Below are 19745 nucleotides of genomic sequence, written 5' to 3'. Positions count from 1 at the left end.
TAAACTTATTTTTTACAAAATTAGTAATGTGGATGAGATCATTTAAAATAAAGATGTGCTACTTGATAATATGGTTCATAACAAAATTATAAAATTATAGATAGATTTTTTTTAATAGTAGAAGGAGTAGTAAGTTTTTATATTTTTAATATGATATTGATGTGATATATTAAAAATTATTATAAAAAAAACATTTAGATCTCTGATAATTGAAGATGCCCAAAGCTACTAATAATAGACGAAAAACTACATCGAGAGACCATTCTTCAACAAGACAGAGTTAATGCTCAGTGTAATTCCACCTTTACTCAATAGTCTCACAATTCCTTCTAGAGAGGCATTACAACAAGTTGTCTATGGAGATTCTATTGCAACCTTATGGGTGTTAATATTATTATATACTTCATACAAATATTTTGTCTTCTCCAGTTTTTCCATCAGATCACCATCATCACGTTCTCTTCCGAGAACCATAAGTTGGTTTCTTCTCCACTTGCCTGCCTACAAATCGGGGTCACTGTTCCATCGGAGGCTTCAGCACCTGTTTTCAGAGGATATCAGCAACTAGAAAAACCATTTCCAACTGATAAACACTATTAAATGAAGAAAGACGATATGGACTTAATACCAATTCCACTGGACGATGCACTCAGATAGTTTGCTGAATCCAATCTGAGGCTCTGAAAGGTGATGTCTTCCCAACTCGTGAAACATGGCAAATATTTGGCGCCATGGTCACCGGGAAATAAAGCTCCATCTATGTGATCGATTTGAGATGGAACTGCGAGCTGATTAAATGATGGGCCTGCTGCTCGTGGACTCTGGAACTGATCACAAAAGCTTGGCGATTTGAGACAAGAAACTGTTCCACTGCTTCTCTGAAAAGGATCAAGAGATGAGCTCTCTTCCGTGCAATCATAAACCTCTTCCAAGTTTCTTTTGTGTTTGAAGTCGGAGTACATGGCAGGAGAGTTGCATCTTCCATTTCTCTTCATCACCCGGCACAAGGCAAAATCTCCCTAGTAAGATGAGAACAATTAGCGACTGCAAGAATCATGCGATATCTTATTCAGTGTTTTACCACAAAGTTAGTAGTTCCATTGGGAAGATCTTCGCAAAGGCGGTGCTCGTGCATGATCCAGTCAGTTCTTTCTCCCCCGGGAGCTCGCCCCAGATAGAAAACAAGAGTCTTCCTCAGCCCAAACACACAAGATTCGCAGCTTATCTTTCTGTCTTTCCCAGTGGCCTTCCAGTACCCAGAAACTGTAGCTCTGTTGGTGCGGGAACCATTTGGGTATTTGCGGTTGTGTGGATAAAAGAAGAACCATTCCATGTCTTTTCTAGGGAGAAACGATTTATCTGAAAATGATGAAATCAAGCACACTGAAATTGAAACAACCCGAGTGAAAGCATGCAGTCATCAGTAAATTACCTGGTAGCTCCCATGGATCAAACTTGCATAAATCAATCACTGGAATAACTTCAAGCTCGATCTTAAGCCCATTCACTTTCCTCTTCAGATAGTAATCGATCAACTCTTCGTCGGTTGGATGGAATCGAAAACCGGGTGGCAGCAGCATAGAACTCATTTTGTGCAGTTATGAAGATGATAAAACAAAGCACTCTTTAAAAATTCGATTATATGATAAAATTGATCAGAAAACGAAGATTTGCTTCCCTCAAAAACATGGAAGCCGGATCGCCCTTGACGAAGTGTACCTATTTAAAGTGTTGAATATCCAAAAATAAAACCTTTTCTCTGAACACAGCTTCCAAAGTGTAGAACTCTTATAGGTCAAAATCATTGATCTTCTCATAAACCTCTGATAATTGTTCTTAGAAATCTGCAACAGACGGTTTTCTATTTCAAGCTACAAGTTCAATGGGATGCCAAAACCGAGAGGACTTATCAGATAGGTGGAACTTATCAGAGAGTAGAGTGGAAGAGCAGAGACGAGATGTCTATTTATAGAGGAAGGAAGGAGAAGCAATGAAGCAAGCAAAGGTTGAGATTGTCTTTGTATGCATGAAGTTATTCCAAACATTTAAAGAATTTGTGGTCTCTTTTCCGTTTGACTATTCACACACAAAATTGCGAGTCGAGTTTATACTTCAATAGCTTTATATTGTCACCGTTCATGATAAAATTCTGTTGCTGTCAGCAACTGAGCATGTCCGAAAGTCCCCTTTGTTTAATCCTCTTCGGCTTATTCATAAAGTGACAAGGATGGACGCATTAACTTTGGATGACTTTGTAGACAAACATTCATGAGCGTTCACATCGAGTTTCTTCCTCCCTTTTCCAAAGGCTTGTATTTTATTAACTAAAGTATGCGATCGTTGATGGAGATCTGAATGGAGGATGCCTGGAGGAAAGAAAATTTGCAGGCTAATGGCTCCATGGGAATGTACTAAAAGATCACTGACAAAATTCTTATAAAAGCTAAAACATTCTCACCAATGCTTATCATTGCACATATTTTTAATTCACCAGAACTTATTCTCTGCCAGCGAAAAGTGATCAAGTCTTGTTGATCATGTATACAGTCATCGTTAAGAAAATGAATGACTGAGGGAACAAAAACACAATGATTCGCGCAGTACTGTTCTTCTGGTAGTGATTCATATGATCGGATCGCGTACGTCGGCAGCAGCAGTTGGAGCATGCTTTTTTGGACTCAGATGGCTGCTTCGTCATCAACTTTAATCGGAGACGAGGAAGGAGTAGGAAAGGGCATAAAGCGAACGACTGTGGGGAGCGGACGCTGCATTTTTCTTTTTCAACAGTGCTCCGATCGTTTACTTTGAGTTACAGGGAGCAAAGAAGGAGAAGAAGCTAAGAAGGCAAAAATTAATGGCGAAAGAGACAAATTAAGTTGCCGAAAGTGGTAGTCGCTACTTTTGAGGATAAGATAACGAGGAAGAAGTGATGGAACGCCCAACGCATTTCGGTTGTTTTTCACTTGGGTAAATTCATTAGTGCGAACGGTTCCATTCTTTGTAGTCAGAGTTCTAGTATGGCCTTCCGACTTAAAAAAAATTAATTCAAATACCCCGCAGGTAAAAATCGATCCATAAATACCTGTAATTACCAAAATATTTTTCCGTTGCACCCTAACGGGGCCCATCTTCTTTTCTCATAATCAATCAATCGGAATTAGAGTAATCAGTAATATAATCAAGATTATATTATAAAATTAATTATTTTATTTAATATAATTTTAAAATTACAATATAATGAAATGTAATCATAATTATAAAAATTAATAAATTTTTATAATATAGATTACAAAGCTAAGAACATCTGTAATACAGATGTCATTGGGGTTAAGAGCATCTGCATCAGATACCTTATTTAAATATTTTACCTTAAATTTTAGATAGGGTAGCTAAAAAATCTTTACATCAGTTACCCTATCCATTCTCTAAATTATACATTTATGAACAGTACTTCTCTAAATTTAGGGAATGGATTCCATTCCCTAAACATTATAGAGGAGAGAGAAGAAATAGGGAAGCTGATATATGATATTTTGAAAAATAGATATCCAAATTTAATAAAGTAACTTTTTTACCCTAAATTATGCATTTTGGATAGAGAATCTGGTGTGGATGCTCTTATAACACCCCTTTACTATTTAAAGTATTGCGTATTTGTAAAAGGGTGTTACAATACCCCTTTTCTTGAACGCGTTCACACAAAGTAATAAAATTTATAATTTTTTTATTTTATTTATTAAAAAATTATAAATTTTAAATTTTAAAATTGAATAAAACAGTTAGTTTTTTAACGATTAATTTTTAACGACTAGTGTAAAATTTCATCTATAAATACCTATTAATGTGTACGCATGCATATTTTCATTCTAACTTACTAGACTTTTCAATTCTACTCTCTAATATTCTCTCCATTGAGTGAAATGTGAGACTCATAAATAATGAGTGTTAATATTAAAAGAAATGTGAGTGAAAGAGATATGTTGTTATAACTGTGATGTGACAGTGGACTCCAGACTTTTTGATGAGATGGTGGATGTTATAACAATGATGTATTATGGATGTTCTAATAGCATTTAATCTGGATTATATTTCAATTCTATGATTTAATATGTCAAATATACCCATATTCTAACCAATCGCTGTCGTTGTCGATCACAGCTGTCGACCATCAGTCACTGTCACCGATAGAAATCATAGGATATTTATGTCACTTTATAATAATATAAAATTATATTTCTTATAAAAAATAATGAATATTGAATAAAAGAATATAATTAATTTTGTAATTAAAAATTATATGCATAGCGTACAATTCTTCCGTCAAATGTAAGGTTGATTATATGACCTCTAATTAAAGGGGTTCTAAGGGGTTACGACTTAGTTGACTCCATCATAACTTTATTATTTTTTATCAATAAATTTATGGGATGAAAAATTAGTGTTTTAATTTATTTATTTTGGTTATAGAGCCATGAGTTTTTATTGATGAAGCTGCATTGATTAAACTTGTTTAATAAATCAATTAAAATGACAAATATATATCTAGTTTAATTTTTTATTGGACTGGCATGAGACTGTGACACATATATTTTACTATTTATTATTTTTTTCTAAATTTTATAATATAAACTTTCACAAATAAGATATTATTGAATTCTAAAATAGAAATCAATCTATGTATCTATTTTATTTTTATTTTTTAAAATTAAAATAAATGATTTAATCTATCAAATCCCATTATTTTGGCCAAAATTATTTGATAAACTGAAACATTTGAAGATCAATCTGTTCTTCAAAGGGTGACAAAAGTTGACACGACCTGCTTCCACAATATGATCCAACCTAAGATTTTGCAACTTCGTATTTGAGCTAAACAATTAGGTTCATAAAGGGTTCGACCCATTTATGAACCTACTTTTTTGCAGGTCCCTATTTCATTTTCCTGGACACTGCCCCAGATTCTTGTGATGCCTGATGGTTTTTGATCGTGTGGCATCCGATCCACTACCAACTTCAATCCCTAATTTCTAAAACCTTCTCCCTCATCGCTGCCTGCCATCGAAATGGCCGCCTCTTTGCTTCCCGAGGTTTCGCCGAAGATCTTCACCGCAGAAACCCTCCGCGCCGCAGCCAAGCAATCTCAGGGAATCCATCTCATACCTGTCTCCCTCCGCCGCACCATCAAGAAATTCCTCCGAGGTATTCGACATTCCTCGTAAAACTGTTCATTATAGCCGTATTCAGTTTTTTTTTTTTTTTTTCTGTTGAACTCGAGCAGAGAGGAAGAATGGCCATATGAATCGAAAGGTGCTGCTTCTCTCGCAGTCTTTCAACAAGATCAAGTACGCCAACCTCCAGCTCACTGCCTCCGCTTCTCGTGACCTTGTTGAAAACCCGTTCAGGCCCGTCGTGCTTCGTTCTGGTCGGTGGAAGATTCAGTCTGCTTATGGGGACATTGGTGTCAAGTATAGTGAAGATGAGACCGTCGCGTACGTCGCCTCCCGCATGCCTGCCATATACTCTGCATGCCACCGGGTCCTCCGGGAGGTTCAAAGCTTCTGCATTCATCCAAATTCTCTTTCTTTTTTTTTTCTCGGCAGGTAACCTTCCTTTTGTTGCCATTTGCCTTTGAATTGTGGGTTTGTGATTGTAGGTTCGCAGGAGGGTGCCAGAGTTTTCTCCATCCAAAGTTCTGGACTTTGGTGCTGGTCCAGGCTCAGCTCTTTGGTAAACTCATTCTTTATTCAGTTCACATGTCCACAAAAATTATCGTCTTTCTTAATGAAGTGGAAGAGTGTAAGTTGTTTCTAATCTTTTGAACTGCTTAGGGCAATGCGCGAGGTTTGGCCTCGTTCTTTAGAAAGAGTTAATTTGGTAGAACCATCCAAATCGATGCAAAGAGCTGCTCAGAGCCTTTTGCAAGGTAAGTCGATATGATGTTTCCCTTTTGTGCTATTATGTTCACAACTTCTGATAGGATTCTCTGATAATGCTTAAATGATTATCTAATTTTTTGCTTTTAAGTTGGGTACAACTCATTGTGCTTTCCAATTCCTCCAATTGGTATGGTCTTGGGTTGACAACAAGTGTCATATTAGTTAATTTCATAATTCGGTTTTGCCATTTTGTTTCAATATAAAATTATGTAAAACAATGTTAAACAAGTTAAAATATTATGAAAATAATAGAATATACATAATAAAGTTCTAGCAAACAGGCAGATTCATCGGTGTTATAGATTTGAAAGGGCTGCCAGTAATCTTCAATGTTAAACATATTTGAGGAGATGTGCTAGCAACTTGATATCAAAATTCAACTAAGGCAGATTCACACCATATTTTGGAATACAATATATTAGATTACTCTACTTATTGTTCATCGTTGTTATAGATTTGAAAGGGCTGCCAATAATCCACAGTTATGATAGCATTCAAGCCCTAAATCGCAGCCTGGATAAGCATGACAGAAGACATGATCTTGTGATTTCTGTAAGATCTCCAAACTTTTGTTTTTCCCAAATTCACAATTATATTGTCCAAGTAATATTGTATTATAATTTTGTAGAACACTATACTTCCTCTTTTATATTCTCTCTATGATGGGTTATGTAGGATAATCCAACCAATATTACAGTGTTAGATCCCTAGTCAATGTGGGACTATCCTTCATAAGATCTTCTCATGTGAAGTTGAAATCCTGTGGACCCTTCTGCTAGCGTTGACTTGATGGCAATGCAATAAGATCATCCTCACAATTGCGAAAATGGAGTATAACCTGGCATTACATCTAGGTTGGCAAGATGGAAAACAAATTTCCTTGTGCTTCTTCTTAGATGTATATTTTGGCGTTCCTACTCTTGGCTTGGGGTAACACATAAGCTTATCTAGTCATGTGGCTTTGTTCCTTTCCAATCATCATCATTCGTAGTTTGGGTGTGCTGAATCTCCCACAACTCTAACCCACCAAACTTGACCATATTTAGTGCAATTCGGGCAAATGCCATCCAACTTTAACCCAATTCAATTAGATTCTTCCCAACTGATGTTCTTTAGCCATGCTCTAGTCAAGGCTGGAGCTAAAACTTGAGGCTAGGGCTGTTAATGATCCAAACATTTGTGAGAAAGATTGTTGTTTGGTTTGGTAAGAGCTTATTTATGCCCGTTAAATATACACAAGGTCAATTAAATGAGCAAGTTTGAACAACACATTAAACTAAATGAACAAGGTTGAACACATATGTGTTTTGCTTATTAATGTTCATGAAAAGAGATTAACAATGGCCACAAACAAAACTTGTGAACTATGCTTATCAACAAATCTTTTATCAAATTTATAAAAAAATAAAAAAGCTCTCAAAATAAATAAACAAGCTTGTAATATCAAGCTTACTAACCAACCAAACAAACTTGAAAATGTAGAAGTTTCAAACAATCATACAAACTTCAATTAAGAGTTTGATAACATCTAAATGAACCAAGCTCAAGCTCAAGTTCGAAAAAAAAAAACCAAGCTAAGCTTGAACAACCATTTCAATGGCTTGGTTCATTTTTAGTTTGGGCTTGATTTGGCTCAATTACCTTCTCAAACAAACTTGAACAACACAAAGCTTGGCTTGTTTACAACCATACTTCAAACTAGCAAACTTTTGTAATCCATTACAAGTTTTTTCCATAACAAATTTGACATTCCTTGTCGGAAAATAGGGATAGGCATGGAGTTGAAGGAGGAAGACAAATGATGCTAAAATTTCTGTTTTCGCTGGTCAAGAAGATGGCGTAAGCAAAATAAGAGCAAGTGACCTTTCCTTTATAAATGAAAAAAATTGTCTGGTTTTGGGTAATATGTTTCAAGGTGCCAAGTAACTTAATTGTGAACGATAAAGACACAAAGGAATTAGTAAATTCACAATTTTGAATAATATTGAGGAGGATGGAATGATTGTTCCTTGGATTTTCTATAGGAAAAGGAAAAGTTGAGCATAGGAGTAGGGGTTTAGTGGAATTGGGAGAATGTTACAATGTGGAGGAAGCTATGGAGGAACTGAAACATCCAAGTAAGAAGAAGGGATTTTAGAGGGTAAAGCTAGAGCAATTTTGCAGAGATTATGAACTAAAAGGGAAGATCTGATAAAGTTTGAATTGAGGAGGCTTGAGATCCAAGTTCCGTTCACTTTGGAGATACAGGATGAGATGATACCAAAAAACTTTTGAGTTCTATGCATGAACACATACAAATAGAGCACACATCCATTGGACACAATTACAGAATGCATTTGTGTCAGGTTTTCCCAAAAACTCTGAGGCGAGTAGCACATCAATGGTGGTGAAAATTGTCCTTGGAAGACATCATGTTTTAGAGAGTTTGCTTGAAATAAAGTCTACTTCGTGGGAAGTAGTGGAATTACTTGGAGTTTGGCTAGTATAATGATTTTAAAGCTAGCTGGAGCCTTGCATGGTTATTGAAAAGGTTTATTGAAGTAGCAAAGCAAGTTTCACAACTTGAACCCTGCTCTCCTAGTGTGACCATAAGTATGAAAATCTACCAAAGCATTATGCTGAGATGTTAGAGAGGGTGAGTAGGTTTGCAAGAGTAATTGATGTCATAAAGTTAAAGCAGCAAAGTTGAATCCTAGAAGGTTTGAAGAGTTAATAAGGATTGTGTGCAAGACAAATACCTGAGAAATTTAAATTGTTTGTATCACTGGGTGCATACATATGAGGATCCTACTTGGAGAACTAATGAGTGTCTTTTTGCAGTCTGCTGAAACTAGAAAAGTTGAGGAGCTGAAGGAAGCATGTGTGACTCTAGAAGCAATTCAAGCTGATGATTCAGTGGCTAGTGTTTGGTAGTGAGAGTGGCAAGTTGAAATCGTGCGTGGAGGACATCTTTTGCACGGACGATGTCTTCATGTTGTGCTTTCCATGTGAAATTGGAGTACAATTAGAGGTTTCTAGGGGAATTAATGAAGATCAAGCAGGATGCTGGTGATTCAAGTTCAAAATTACTAATTGCTTACATATGGTGCTTATAGACATTCACACCTTGATTGATGTGTTATACCATGATGCTTCTGTCAAAATGGGATATCCTCTAGCATGTTGAGAGGGGGAAGCACGAACTTAACTAGCTTCACTAGGAATCATGGTTTAACAACTTATGTTGTGATGGGTGGTGTTGTGGCGGGACTTAAACACCATTTTTAGGAAATTATCAAAAATCGATACCAACTGACATGAGCATTCTCTCCCATGTCAATCATGTCACTCTTTTGGATAAGTATTGTACTATATGGACACTCAACACATCTGCATGCTTCAACATGCTTTTGCACGCTTCATCACATGTCAACACGTGATGAGATGACTTGACATGGATTCAATTAATGCTTGTTATTTTATTTATTCATTTGTTTTTCTGTAACTTGTTTTTTTTTAATTTTCTAATCTATTGATATGTAATTTTTCTTATTATCAAAAGTAAACAAGTTAATGTAAAAAAAGACTTAACGTGAAAACTTATTTAAATTTATGTCAACTCATGTTGAAATAAATTGAACAAAATTTATATTTAATTGAATTATTTTTGATATGGTCTTATTTACAGAGTAAAATTTTTTATTTAGAATTAAACGAGTAAAATTCATTTTAATTTAATTTTAATTAATTGTAATCTTATTTTTAAAAGTCTATAAACTATGTGAAAAGGAATTAAAGGAGTAGAACTTGTTTGAATTCATCTTAGCACACTTTTGCATGCCAAAGTGTGCCAAGTGTCTGATAAGATACTAAACTAAAAGTGTACTATTTCGGCTGAGGAGCACCTCAGTACAATACTTAAAACATGCTTGGAATAGAATTAAAATGCCAGGAGTAATAAGCAATTGTAACATTAGGTGAGGTGTCATGTGTCTGAACGGTGCTGATGAAGTTTCTAGTGGTGGATTTGTCTTTTGTGCACTATGCAATTTGGTTCAACTTTAAGCAAGATAAGATTGTGGTGTCAATTTACCACTTAACCATGAAATTCTTGACTCAAAATGGGGTGCAAATGGTTAAATGAATCCGGTGGAGTCTAAGAGCTGTTCCAAGCACTTGTTGGACATCAGTCAAGGTCATTGGATTTTATCTCTTATTGTTATTCTTTAGAAAATAGTTTAAGGTCTTTTGTCTTTTCTAAAAGGTGATTTAGGTCTGGATAATTTTTTTTTTGTCTCTAATATGAGTACTGAAGTGCTGACTTATCCTACTCTACCTAGCATAACAAGTTTTTGCTGCTAGTGTCTGTCATTATGGCTATAGTTTTTGCTCAAACTATTGATTTAGTTTCTGTGTGGGTACAATAGGTTATTGTAAAACTAATCCAATAAAACTCATAGATTTCTGAGTCAGAAGGTAAGGTCTGCCAAAGTGATTAAGTTGATCAAGAAGTTCAAACCATAATAGAAATCAATGGAGTTGACTAAAGTGAACAGTTGAATCCTAAAAGCAAGGTTTAAAATCTCGACCCGTACCGATATTTCGGTCCCAGACCGGAACGATACAATTTCTATATTGTATCGTGCGATACGGTTTTGGTATATATAATAATAATAATAATAATAATAATAATAATAATAATAATAATTAGATAAATATATTTATTGTGTATAATTTAAAAATAAGTTGTATATTGATTTTATATAAGTTCTTCATTATTAAATAACTTAATATTGTTAGAAAAAATAATTAAATATAGTTTTTTTTAAAGAAAATTGATTTATCAATAACTCGAATTAAAATTGATACATTATAGTATGTTACCTTACTAATACTAAAAAGAGTGGCATAGATTAAATGGAAGCATTGGTTTTTTGTAATATTTTGCTTAGGCAACTTTTATAGTTCTCCAATGTCCAGATTAAATAATCATAATTATATAAATTAATACAAAATACTATTTTATATATAATAATTATATAAATTAACTATTTGTTTATTTATTTAATTAATTAATAATTTAAATAATATATATTTAAAATAGTAAAAAAATTAGAATATCAAGTAAACATTAAAATAGTAAACAAATACAAAATAATTTAAAAAATCAGAATATAAATTTGATGTATTAGAAATTTTATAAATTTTTTAAAATTTTTTTTAGAATTTTTAAATTTTTTAAGAATTTTTTAAAAATGTTTTTTAGAATTTTTAAATAAAATTTAAAACATAAAAACAATTTCAGAATATTATTTAATAAAATTTAAAATATATTTTTTATATTTTATTGGGATAATTTAATTAGCATTAATGAAAGTTTCTTTTAAATATCACACTTAAATTGGAAATGTTTGATTTATTTGAATTGGAATATTAATTTTGCACAGTAACTAAACCCTAAACACCCTGATGCCCACGCGCGCATGCGTTCGCGACGCCTACAACGCCTTGCGGACACCTCGGGCAGCACTGGAAGCGTCTGGTGATGTCGCCAGTGGCATTGGAAGCGTCTGTTGACGTATGCCGGTGGCACCGGAAGCATCCGGTGACGTCGCTGGTGGCACCGTAAGCGTCCGGTGACACCGACGGTGGCGCTGGAAGCGTTCCGCGACGTTGCCAGAAACATCGTGTCGTGATGCCTGCGGCTCCTGCGATGTTTCAGGCGCCCCACGACGCTCTTGCGGCACTGGAAGCGTTCAGCGACACACCTTGTTGCTCGAGACGATTGCCCATGATGTGCCGGTTCGCTCCCCAGTAGAACGGTAAAAACCGTCCGTGCCGGGTGGCACGGAACGGTATTGCATTCGCTGCCTAAAAGTCTAAATACTATAGGTCTCACATTGTAATTAATAATTTATCTCGATGATTCGATTGGCAAATGTGTCACGAAGACTGTAATTACACGGCTTAATACCATCAAAAAATTGCATTCTAACCGTGAAGATGGACTATAATATAGAAATTTGCATTATTTTTTTGATGATTAATACCTCTAATCTGTCTTTTTCTGGAGAAAATTAATCCTAATGTTATTCACTAGATCTTCCAAACAAATTAAATCATTAACATTGTATTTTTAAGCTCTAAGAATATGCTATCTCACAAAGTAGATTGTCTGTCTCTGTTCTCCTTTGCTGACCTTTCTTTTGGAGGTTATAATAATCTTGGTAGAATTGACAATTCCAACACTTTCCCTGTTGACTAGATATCAACATCTCTTCATGTTTTAGGTTCACTTAAGACAAAGTTAAGGTAAACGTAATATACATATCGTCTCTTTTTAAAGTCTTTTGCAGGCTACCTTGCCCAATGGAATGGACTACCTAGTGTGCAGTTTACTTTTGACAAAGAAATGATCTCTCTCTCTTTTTTTTTAACAATTTTCTGTATTAGATTAGGGTTCTGAATAAAAACTTAATAGAGTTGGAGTCCACTTTACTGGGGAATAATGATGTGGAGACACTTTCCAGATTTAAACTTTTTTTGAGATGAATTAATTAGGCAAATGGTTCCTTTTATTTTATAAGTGAAAAGTGGATATATGCTTGTATATAAAGTCTTACCAAGTTGTGGTCATGGTTTAAAGTCTTGTCTCACTTGTAATGGATGAGAAGACTCACATTGAGATGAGACACATCAATCAAGCATGAAACTGTTATTCTCACATCCACTGCATCTTCTTCAACACTTCAATGGAAAACCCTGACTATGGTACCCTCAGGCTCCTCCTCTTGTCAGGCGGGGCTTCTCCTCTTGCTGAAACCAGTTCCATCACTGAGATTTCAAGACTTGATTATGGTTATCGTATAGTTTTATTCTTCTTCTTGGTATTTCTTGTTCTTTCTTATTGATATTAGATTTATATTCCTTTGGTATTGTATATAGTATTTCAAACACATGATTAATTTTCTGTTGGCTAATTGTTTTCTACATTTTATTTACCAATCCATCGAAGTCCTATGCTCTTGGAGAGATACCATCACTAAGTGACAGAATTACAATCCTGCGCCAGCTTTGGGACCTTACACAAGATGTTTTGGTATGCCATACATTCCCTTGCATTGTAAATCCAGATTTTTTTTTACTTTATCAGTAATGTTCCATTACTCAGATGAATATTTGTTCCATATCTTATTTTTTTCACCTTGATAATCATATCCATCTGTCACTTATATATTTAACATATACTTTCCTGAATCTAATGTGCATGAGCACCTCTGATATATGTCTGAAAGAAAGGAAGATTTAATTGATGGCTTAGCTAAAAGTGTCTGTTTCAATTTTCTAAGCTGTAAAATACTCTATTTTTCTATGATAAACTGCACAATTTTTGGAAACTAACGAAAAAATTCTTGCTACTTTCTGTATCCTCTAATTTCTTTCAGATACATTCTTTCTGTTTGTTCTTTATAACTATTTCCTTCAAATGGAATGCTCAAATCAGATAATATTTACAAATTAGTTGAATGGGCAAACTATAGTTGAATCTTCGTGACACCATGTTCTTCCTCATGTGGAAGCACTACTGTTTTTAGTTGGCCTCATGTATTTAGCAAATATAAATTTGTCTTAATGCAACCTGAGACTAAACTAGATTTGGTGGGTAGAAAAGAGGATGGGTTGCTATATCTAGCATACATCCTAGGTGGTTAACCAAGCTGATAAGGATTCTTAAACACAACACATCTACACTAAATTTTATAATCTGTAACAGATATTGCCTTCTAGTAGAAATCAATTAAGTTGCTACTGACATCATCAGCAAATAAACTAATAAAATAATTTAACCTCTCTTTAATATTTCCCCATTTCTCCTACTCAGTTGGCACCCTCACTTCTACATGAGGTAGGCAAGGTAGAGCGGGCGAGAGTGATGAAGATATTTAGGGAAGTTGGTGATCTGAGAGAGGTTCACAGGTTCAGTTGGAGTTGTCTCCTACTCAGTTTAGATCTGCATGGAAGGAAAGTCCCTGAAATTGAGAATACAACATGGTCCTTGTTTTCTGGGTGGACCCTGCCTGAAGTGTAAGTGTGGACAACCTCAGTTGTCTGGATCAGCTTTGCCTTCCTCTTCCTTGAATTGGTATGGATTTGTTTAGGGTTGCCATTACATTACTTCCATGGTGTTTAGGCCACAAATAGGAATCTAATAAAAAAGTGGAATTTGCACTTGCGCACGCAAACACACACTAGCCTTAGATGATTAGGAACTAACTAGTAGCAGGTAAATGCCTATATTTAGTCCAACTTGCTGAAAGTTATAATTAATTTTATTGTACAGATCAAAATATGATTTTAGGTGCTTTCTTTGTAGATTCATGGCAATTAGATATTTCCTATGGTCATTGTCTTCAGTTATAGTTTCTGTATTAACAATAATATCTTTGTGCCCTTTTTTGGGTTAGTCATTTAGTTTTGATGTTGAGCTTGTTTGACTTAGTCTTGATATTTTACTTGTTTGACTTTTGATCCATCTCTTTATACCATTTTATCTGAGAAAAAAGGTGGTTTGGGCTAGGTTTTGTTGGAACCTGGGACTCCACATGGATCCAAAATTATAACCCAAATGCGTTCATATATCCTCTGGATGGAGAACAGGGTAAGCTGACTGTTCCGATTAGTCACTTGTTTTTTATGTCTCACTTTTTTCTAATTTGATAAAGGCTTTGATATACTTTATAATTGATTCTCTTTTCTGCATCACTTGCTTGTGAAGAAATGCCGCAAGAAGCTTGGACTATCAAATTCCATTTCTAGTGATGTGAAAAGCATTGTTAGACAAGATGACATGCTTAAAGATGGTGCATTTGTGGTTGCCCCTGTGAGCTTCTTTGACTGTTTCTGGAATATTTTTGATTAAATTTTTTGTAATTATTTTCCTGTGACTTGCTTATTCTTTTTTCAGTGCCCTCATGACGGACGCTGTCCTCTGGAGAATACTGGTAAATACTGTCATTTTGTTCAACGACTTGAGAGAACAACATCACAACGTGCATACAAGGTAATTGCTTGTGGGCTTTGTCAGTATTTGGGCTTAGTTCAATCATCAGGGTCGAATTGGTTTATGAAATAGGGAAGTTAGTTGAGCAGATTTTACAGATTTCGCTATGAGCTTTATTTGATATTAGATTAGATTATTGTCAAAGTGTAGAGAGTTTAGTCAAACATACTTCTATAGAGTAATTCCACCTTCATCTATAGAATGCATTAGTATTATCTATAAATATTAATTGGTACCTCTGCCATAAATCCCTAAAATAAATAATTAAAATATATTAGGAATTCCTAACGGTTCTAATTGGAGAAGTCAAAGGTCACAAAATAAGGGACTTTGACATTCACCAAGCAACTATTATCACTAAATAAATCTTCAGTAAAATGAAATTAGGAATGTGGTACCAAATATTGTGACAGTTAATCTGGAAACGACAGGGGTGTCAATTCGGGTGGATCGGGTCGGGTTGGGTTGGGTTAAGTTTTTTTTTTTTAACCCGACCCGAACCCGAGTTCAACCCAAAACACCTAAACCCGAACCCGACCAATCATACAAATATACATAAAATATCTAAATTTTTAAAATAAAATTTGATTTAACCCCAAAAAAACCTACAAAACCCTATATTTAAGTCAACCCGAGTCAACCCGAACCCGAAAATACCCAACCCGAACCTGATTTTTTTCGGGTCGACTCGGGTTGGGTCGTCGGGTCGGGTTCATTTTTGACACCCCTAGGAAACGTGATGATCCTTTCCGACTTATTGAGTTCACTCTGCAGGTTTAGGTATCAATATTTGCTTCTTTTGATTCTTGAACATATTAAACTGTATAAAGCATCACTTTAAGGCTTTCTGAAAGTCTAGTGCCATGCAGTTGTCTCTGTGCATCTTTGACAATTGGCAAGCATCTTTCATTCAGGACGTTCAAAATGTTATGTTTATTTTTAAATTATCAATGAAAATTCATCTTCTGTTGACTAATTATTTGATTTTTTTTTAATGTATCTCCAGAGGTCGAAAGGCGAGCCACTACGTGGTTTTGAGGATGAGAAATTCTGCTTTGTCGCTTTAAGACGTGGCAGCAGACCACAGTAAGAACCCATAAAAGAAACATAGTAGAAAGTATTCTCATTAACGTAGAGGCTATTGACTCATTGTGATATAAAGTATACCTTTTAAACTATGCATATGATATAGGTGACTAAATCCATGCATATAATCTCTTCATCCCTAACCCTATTTTTCTTTTTAATTTTGGTTGGTTTCAAGTTTACAAAAATGTTCTATTCAGATCCATCTGTTAGAGCTAATGACTACAAGTTGCTGACATGATAGCAAAGTAAGCACCCATATCATGTCCATGATAGCACAAACAACAGTGTTGGTTGGTACATCAGCAATCATCATTATTATTATGATGTAGATGTTGCACTTAGTGTCTAATCACACGGTGGTTGATTGCACTTACAATTAGATAGGTACACTGCCTTTATCATGTTTCTTCTCTTGAATTTTTTTTCTTATGCATGTTGAAATGTTAGTTACATATTTGCATGTTTCCTAAAAACACTATCACATACCACCATCACCCTTTTGTAGTTTGTCTACCATTGCTTGATTATTAGTTGCACTTGTCCTAATGATGAAATCTCAATTAAATTATTTCTTTGGTTAAAAACCTTTTTTTCTAATATAAACTTTGTTATATATGTTTTGTATCTCAATTTTCTTGGTAAAGAAAATTGCTTTAATGCTCTCTCAATTTTAGTACTTCCGATGATGTAAAGAACTCTGATTCTTTATCTTTCCTTTTGTCTTGCACAGAGCTGGATGGCCACTTGATGGTATGGAATTTGAGACACTTAAAGAGCGACTGGCTAAGAGAAACCCTGAGGATCTTATCATTGACTTTGGTTAGCCATCCTTTGCCGTCTTAATTTTAAACAGCCAACTCATTCAAAGAAATGGGTTGATCTAATGTTTTTGATTAATAGACAGATATATCATTTTTCTTTGTTATTTGAAACCGTGCTATCTAATCAACTTAACAACTTTTCAAAATTTTGATTGCAGAAATCCCGAACATGGGTAAAGCTGATTGATTGTCATTTTGATTATAGATAAACTGAATAGACTTACTATGATATGATTAGCACAATTTACTCTAATTATTTTATTTTTTATGCTAAAAATAACAGTTGACTGCTTGAATTTCTGGCAAAACCAAATCAACCCTTCTGCACATGCAAACTGCTGTCTTTTTTTATTATTTTTGTGTAATCATATGAAATCTTTCTTGGATATTTTAGTACTTCAGGAAGATTCTGCTAATGACAATAATTTTTGTATATATCTTTTTGGCAGAGGATCAGTTTCCAACAAGGAATGATGAAGAGAGTTCATTTGAAAATGCACTAGTTCCATATGCTTCTGATACTGCAGAAACCAACTTGTTCCATCAAAATGACAAGGAAGACTATGATGAAGACGTCCATGCTAATCTTGGGAGTGGTTGGGGTCGGATCATTTACCCTCCGGTACGGAGGGGAAGGCAAGTACAAATGGATGTATGTAAATCAACTAAAAGGGATGGCTCTGAGGGTGCATTTGAGCATGTGGTAGTCACACAAAGGAAGAACCCCGATCTACACCTTCAGGCTCGGAGGTCTCATTGGGGCGATCTTTGGCCATGTTAGATACGCTTGAAAACTCAAGCCTAGAGTCATTGCTTCCAGACCAAGGTTAAATTACGGCTCCTTTTCAGGATGGAATTTCAACTGGAGACCAAATAGATGGGTGATTCAGTTACATGCTTTCTTCCTTGGCCTTTTTGAATCAAAGAATGTGAGCACAAATAGGATCAACAGATTTTTCTTCCAAGTTAAGATTTCATATTGTTCCATTAAAAATAGACACTAAAATACAATAATCTATTGGTTTATTCTCGAACATTTTGTAAGATTATACTGCTAATAATATTTGGATATTGTAAATTTATTGTAATTATTATGTCAAGTAGAATTTTACTCACATTTTTTTTCTTTCTATCTTTGATATCTTGCCCTCGTGAGCATAGTACAGTTGGTGGTACTCGGGTGGTGGTTTGTCACATTGGGCGAGGGGTCAAATTTTGTGGGGTTTATTTCTCTAAGAAAAATGTATCGTGATTTAATATTGGGCTGTTTCGGAGGAGCAAAATTATCTTTTTATTTATCATGATTTAATATTGGGCTGTTTAGGACGAGCAAAATTATCTTTTTATTTATCATGATTTAATATTGGGCTGTTTAGGACGAGCAAAATTATCTTTTTTGTCGCATTTGATATCTTTCAATTCTGTCCAAATCTACCTATATACTTGTATAATTTATTGATTATTTTCTTTGTCTCGCTGTATTTGCCCCTTTTAGTGATTCTTTCATTTGTTTTTTTGGTTGTTGCTCTCAATTATGGCATTGTTACTATCATCAGCTTTGAATACTAGCCACATTAACAAAAAGCGGATAAATGCAGCTCGTGAATTTCCATTAAGACAGCATAAGAATTATTTATCACCAATGTGTAAATTAAATAAATATGCATCCGAACAAGTATGCCTAGTGTTACAAGTCCATCTCCTTAACAATACTGTATATGAATTTATTCACATAAAATATATAATATGCTTTGTATCTAGTCTTAATTCTTGCATAAATTATTCACTCAAGCTTGTCTCCTAATATTCATTTTAGACAAGAATGGATATTAATTGATGATTTGCATTGATGAACAATATCTCTATTGCTGACCAAGGCCTGGAGTTTTAGAGATCATGAATACAAACAAACCAGACATTATGTTGCTACCTCAATTCGGTTTTTGCTGGTTGCAAATCCTGCCCGAGTACCACTCAATTTGGCTTTCGCACATCAGGTGGCACCACCTTGCTACCTCAATTATTTCTTCTCTATCAAACAACCTCATCTACTCAATTTTCATGTGTAGTTTTTGATGTTCTGTGTTATGTACATGATTCATGAATTTAAGTATAATTGATAACAAAAGAAAGTTTTGTATTTTTTAAAAGACAAGGATTGAAGAAAAGGAACTCAAAAGAAGTTTTCTTTGTCGCATGCATCAAGCTCTTCCCCAAACAACTTGACACATCTCTTTTTTCTCTTGTAACTACAATGTTATAAATGATATCAGTGGCATTGCAATAAATGTTATTTATAAGTGACAATTATAAATGCCCTTCAATAAATATTATCATCGAATAATTATTTTCAAATGCAATAACACAAAATGTCATTTAAGTTTTTTAAATGTACTATTGTAATGGTAATGCCATTTTCAAATGTTAATTAAAAAGCTAAAAACATATAATTTTAAAATGATATTCTAAAAACTTACATTACTTAATAGTAAATTAGTAATGCCCTTCATTATTAAATGCCATATTTTTAATTCTTTTAACATGATAATTTATGCTTTCTTTATAGTCTTTTACTTTATAATAATTTGTTCAATTAACTATAAGATCAAAGGGTGTCTCTTTAATTATCCAAATATTCAAATTTTGCCTCATTAATTCTAAAGGCAGATGACTTTTCTCCTGTTTCGTCTCGTTCTTTTTATTAGTCTTGTATTTTAGACTCTTTAATTACATTGATAAATTATGTATTGTTAGAAATTTAGTATGAGAAGAATCATTTATCCTAAGGTAGTTTTTTTTCCACTTGAAATTACCCTTCACTTGAGATCTCATTATCTTTGTTGATCATGATTTTGTGTG

General features: G+C 34.4%; 2 protein-coding genes across 3 annotated transcripts; one reads left to right on the top strand and one right to left on the bottom strand.

The window, feature by feature from the left end:
• Positions 1 to 280: 280 nt before the first annotated feature.
• Positions 281 to 1953, bottom strand: LOC121990631 (NAC domain-containing protein 71-like). 2 transcript variants are annotated; one of them, XM_042544732.1, is made up of 5 exons: positions 1720 to 1953; positions 1433 to 1584; positions 1082 to 1359; positions 629 to 1019; positions 281 to 541 (listed from the first exon to the last, which is right to left on the bottom strand). In XM_042544732.1, the coding sequence occupies exons 1-5, from the start codon at positions 1815 to 1817 to the stop codon at positions 438 to 440; spliced, it is 1023 nt and encodes a 340-aa protein (XP_042400666.1). In that variant the 5' UTR covers positions 1818 to 1953; the 3' UTR covers positions 281 to 437. The 2 variants fall into 2 exon arrangements, with proteins under 2 accessions (XP_042400666.1, XP_042400667.1); XM_042544733.1 differs by having other exon boundaries at positions 1433 to 1953.
• A 3021-nt stretch (positions 1954 to 4974) lies between these two features.
• Positions 4975 to 18001, top strand: LOC121989353 (methyltransferase-like protein 17, mitochondrial). Its single transcript, XM_042543342.1, has 12 exons — positions 4975 to 5199; positions 5279 to 5547; positions 5654 to 5727; positions 5829 to 5923; positions 6391 to 6488; positions 12931 to 13014; positions 14494 to 14574; positions 14692 to 14796; positions 14881 to 14976; positions 15983 to 16062; positions 16796 to 16884; positions 17336 to 18001. The coding sequence occupies exons 1-12, from the start codon at positions 5064 to 5066 to the stop codon at positions 17665 to 17667; spliced, it is 1539 nt and encodes a 512-aa protein (XP_042399276.1). The 5' UTR covers positions 4975 to 5063; the 3' UTR covers positions 17668 to 18001.
• The last annotated feature ends 1744 nt before the right edge of the window (positions 18002 to 19745 follow it).

Source organism: Zingiber officinale, chromosome 6B, assembly GCF_018446385.1.
Source record: "Zingiber officinale cultivar Zhangliang chromosome 6B, Zo_v1.1, whole genome shotgun sequence".
Lineage (NCBI taxonomy): Eukaryota > Viridiplantae > Streptophyta > Magnoliopsida > Zingiberales > Zingiberaceae > Zingiber > Zingiber officinale.
The sequence above is the reverse complement of the archived record's forward strand: the minus strand, read 5'-3'. Positions and strand labels throughout refer to the sequence as shown.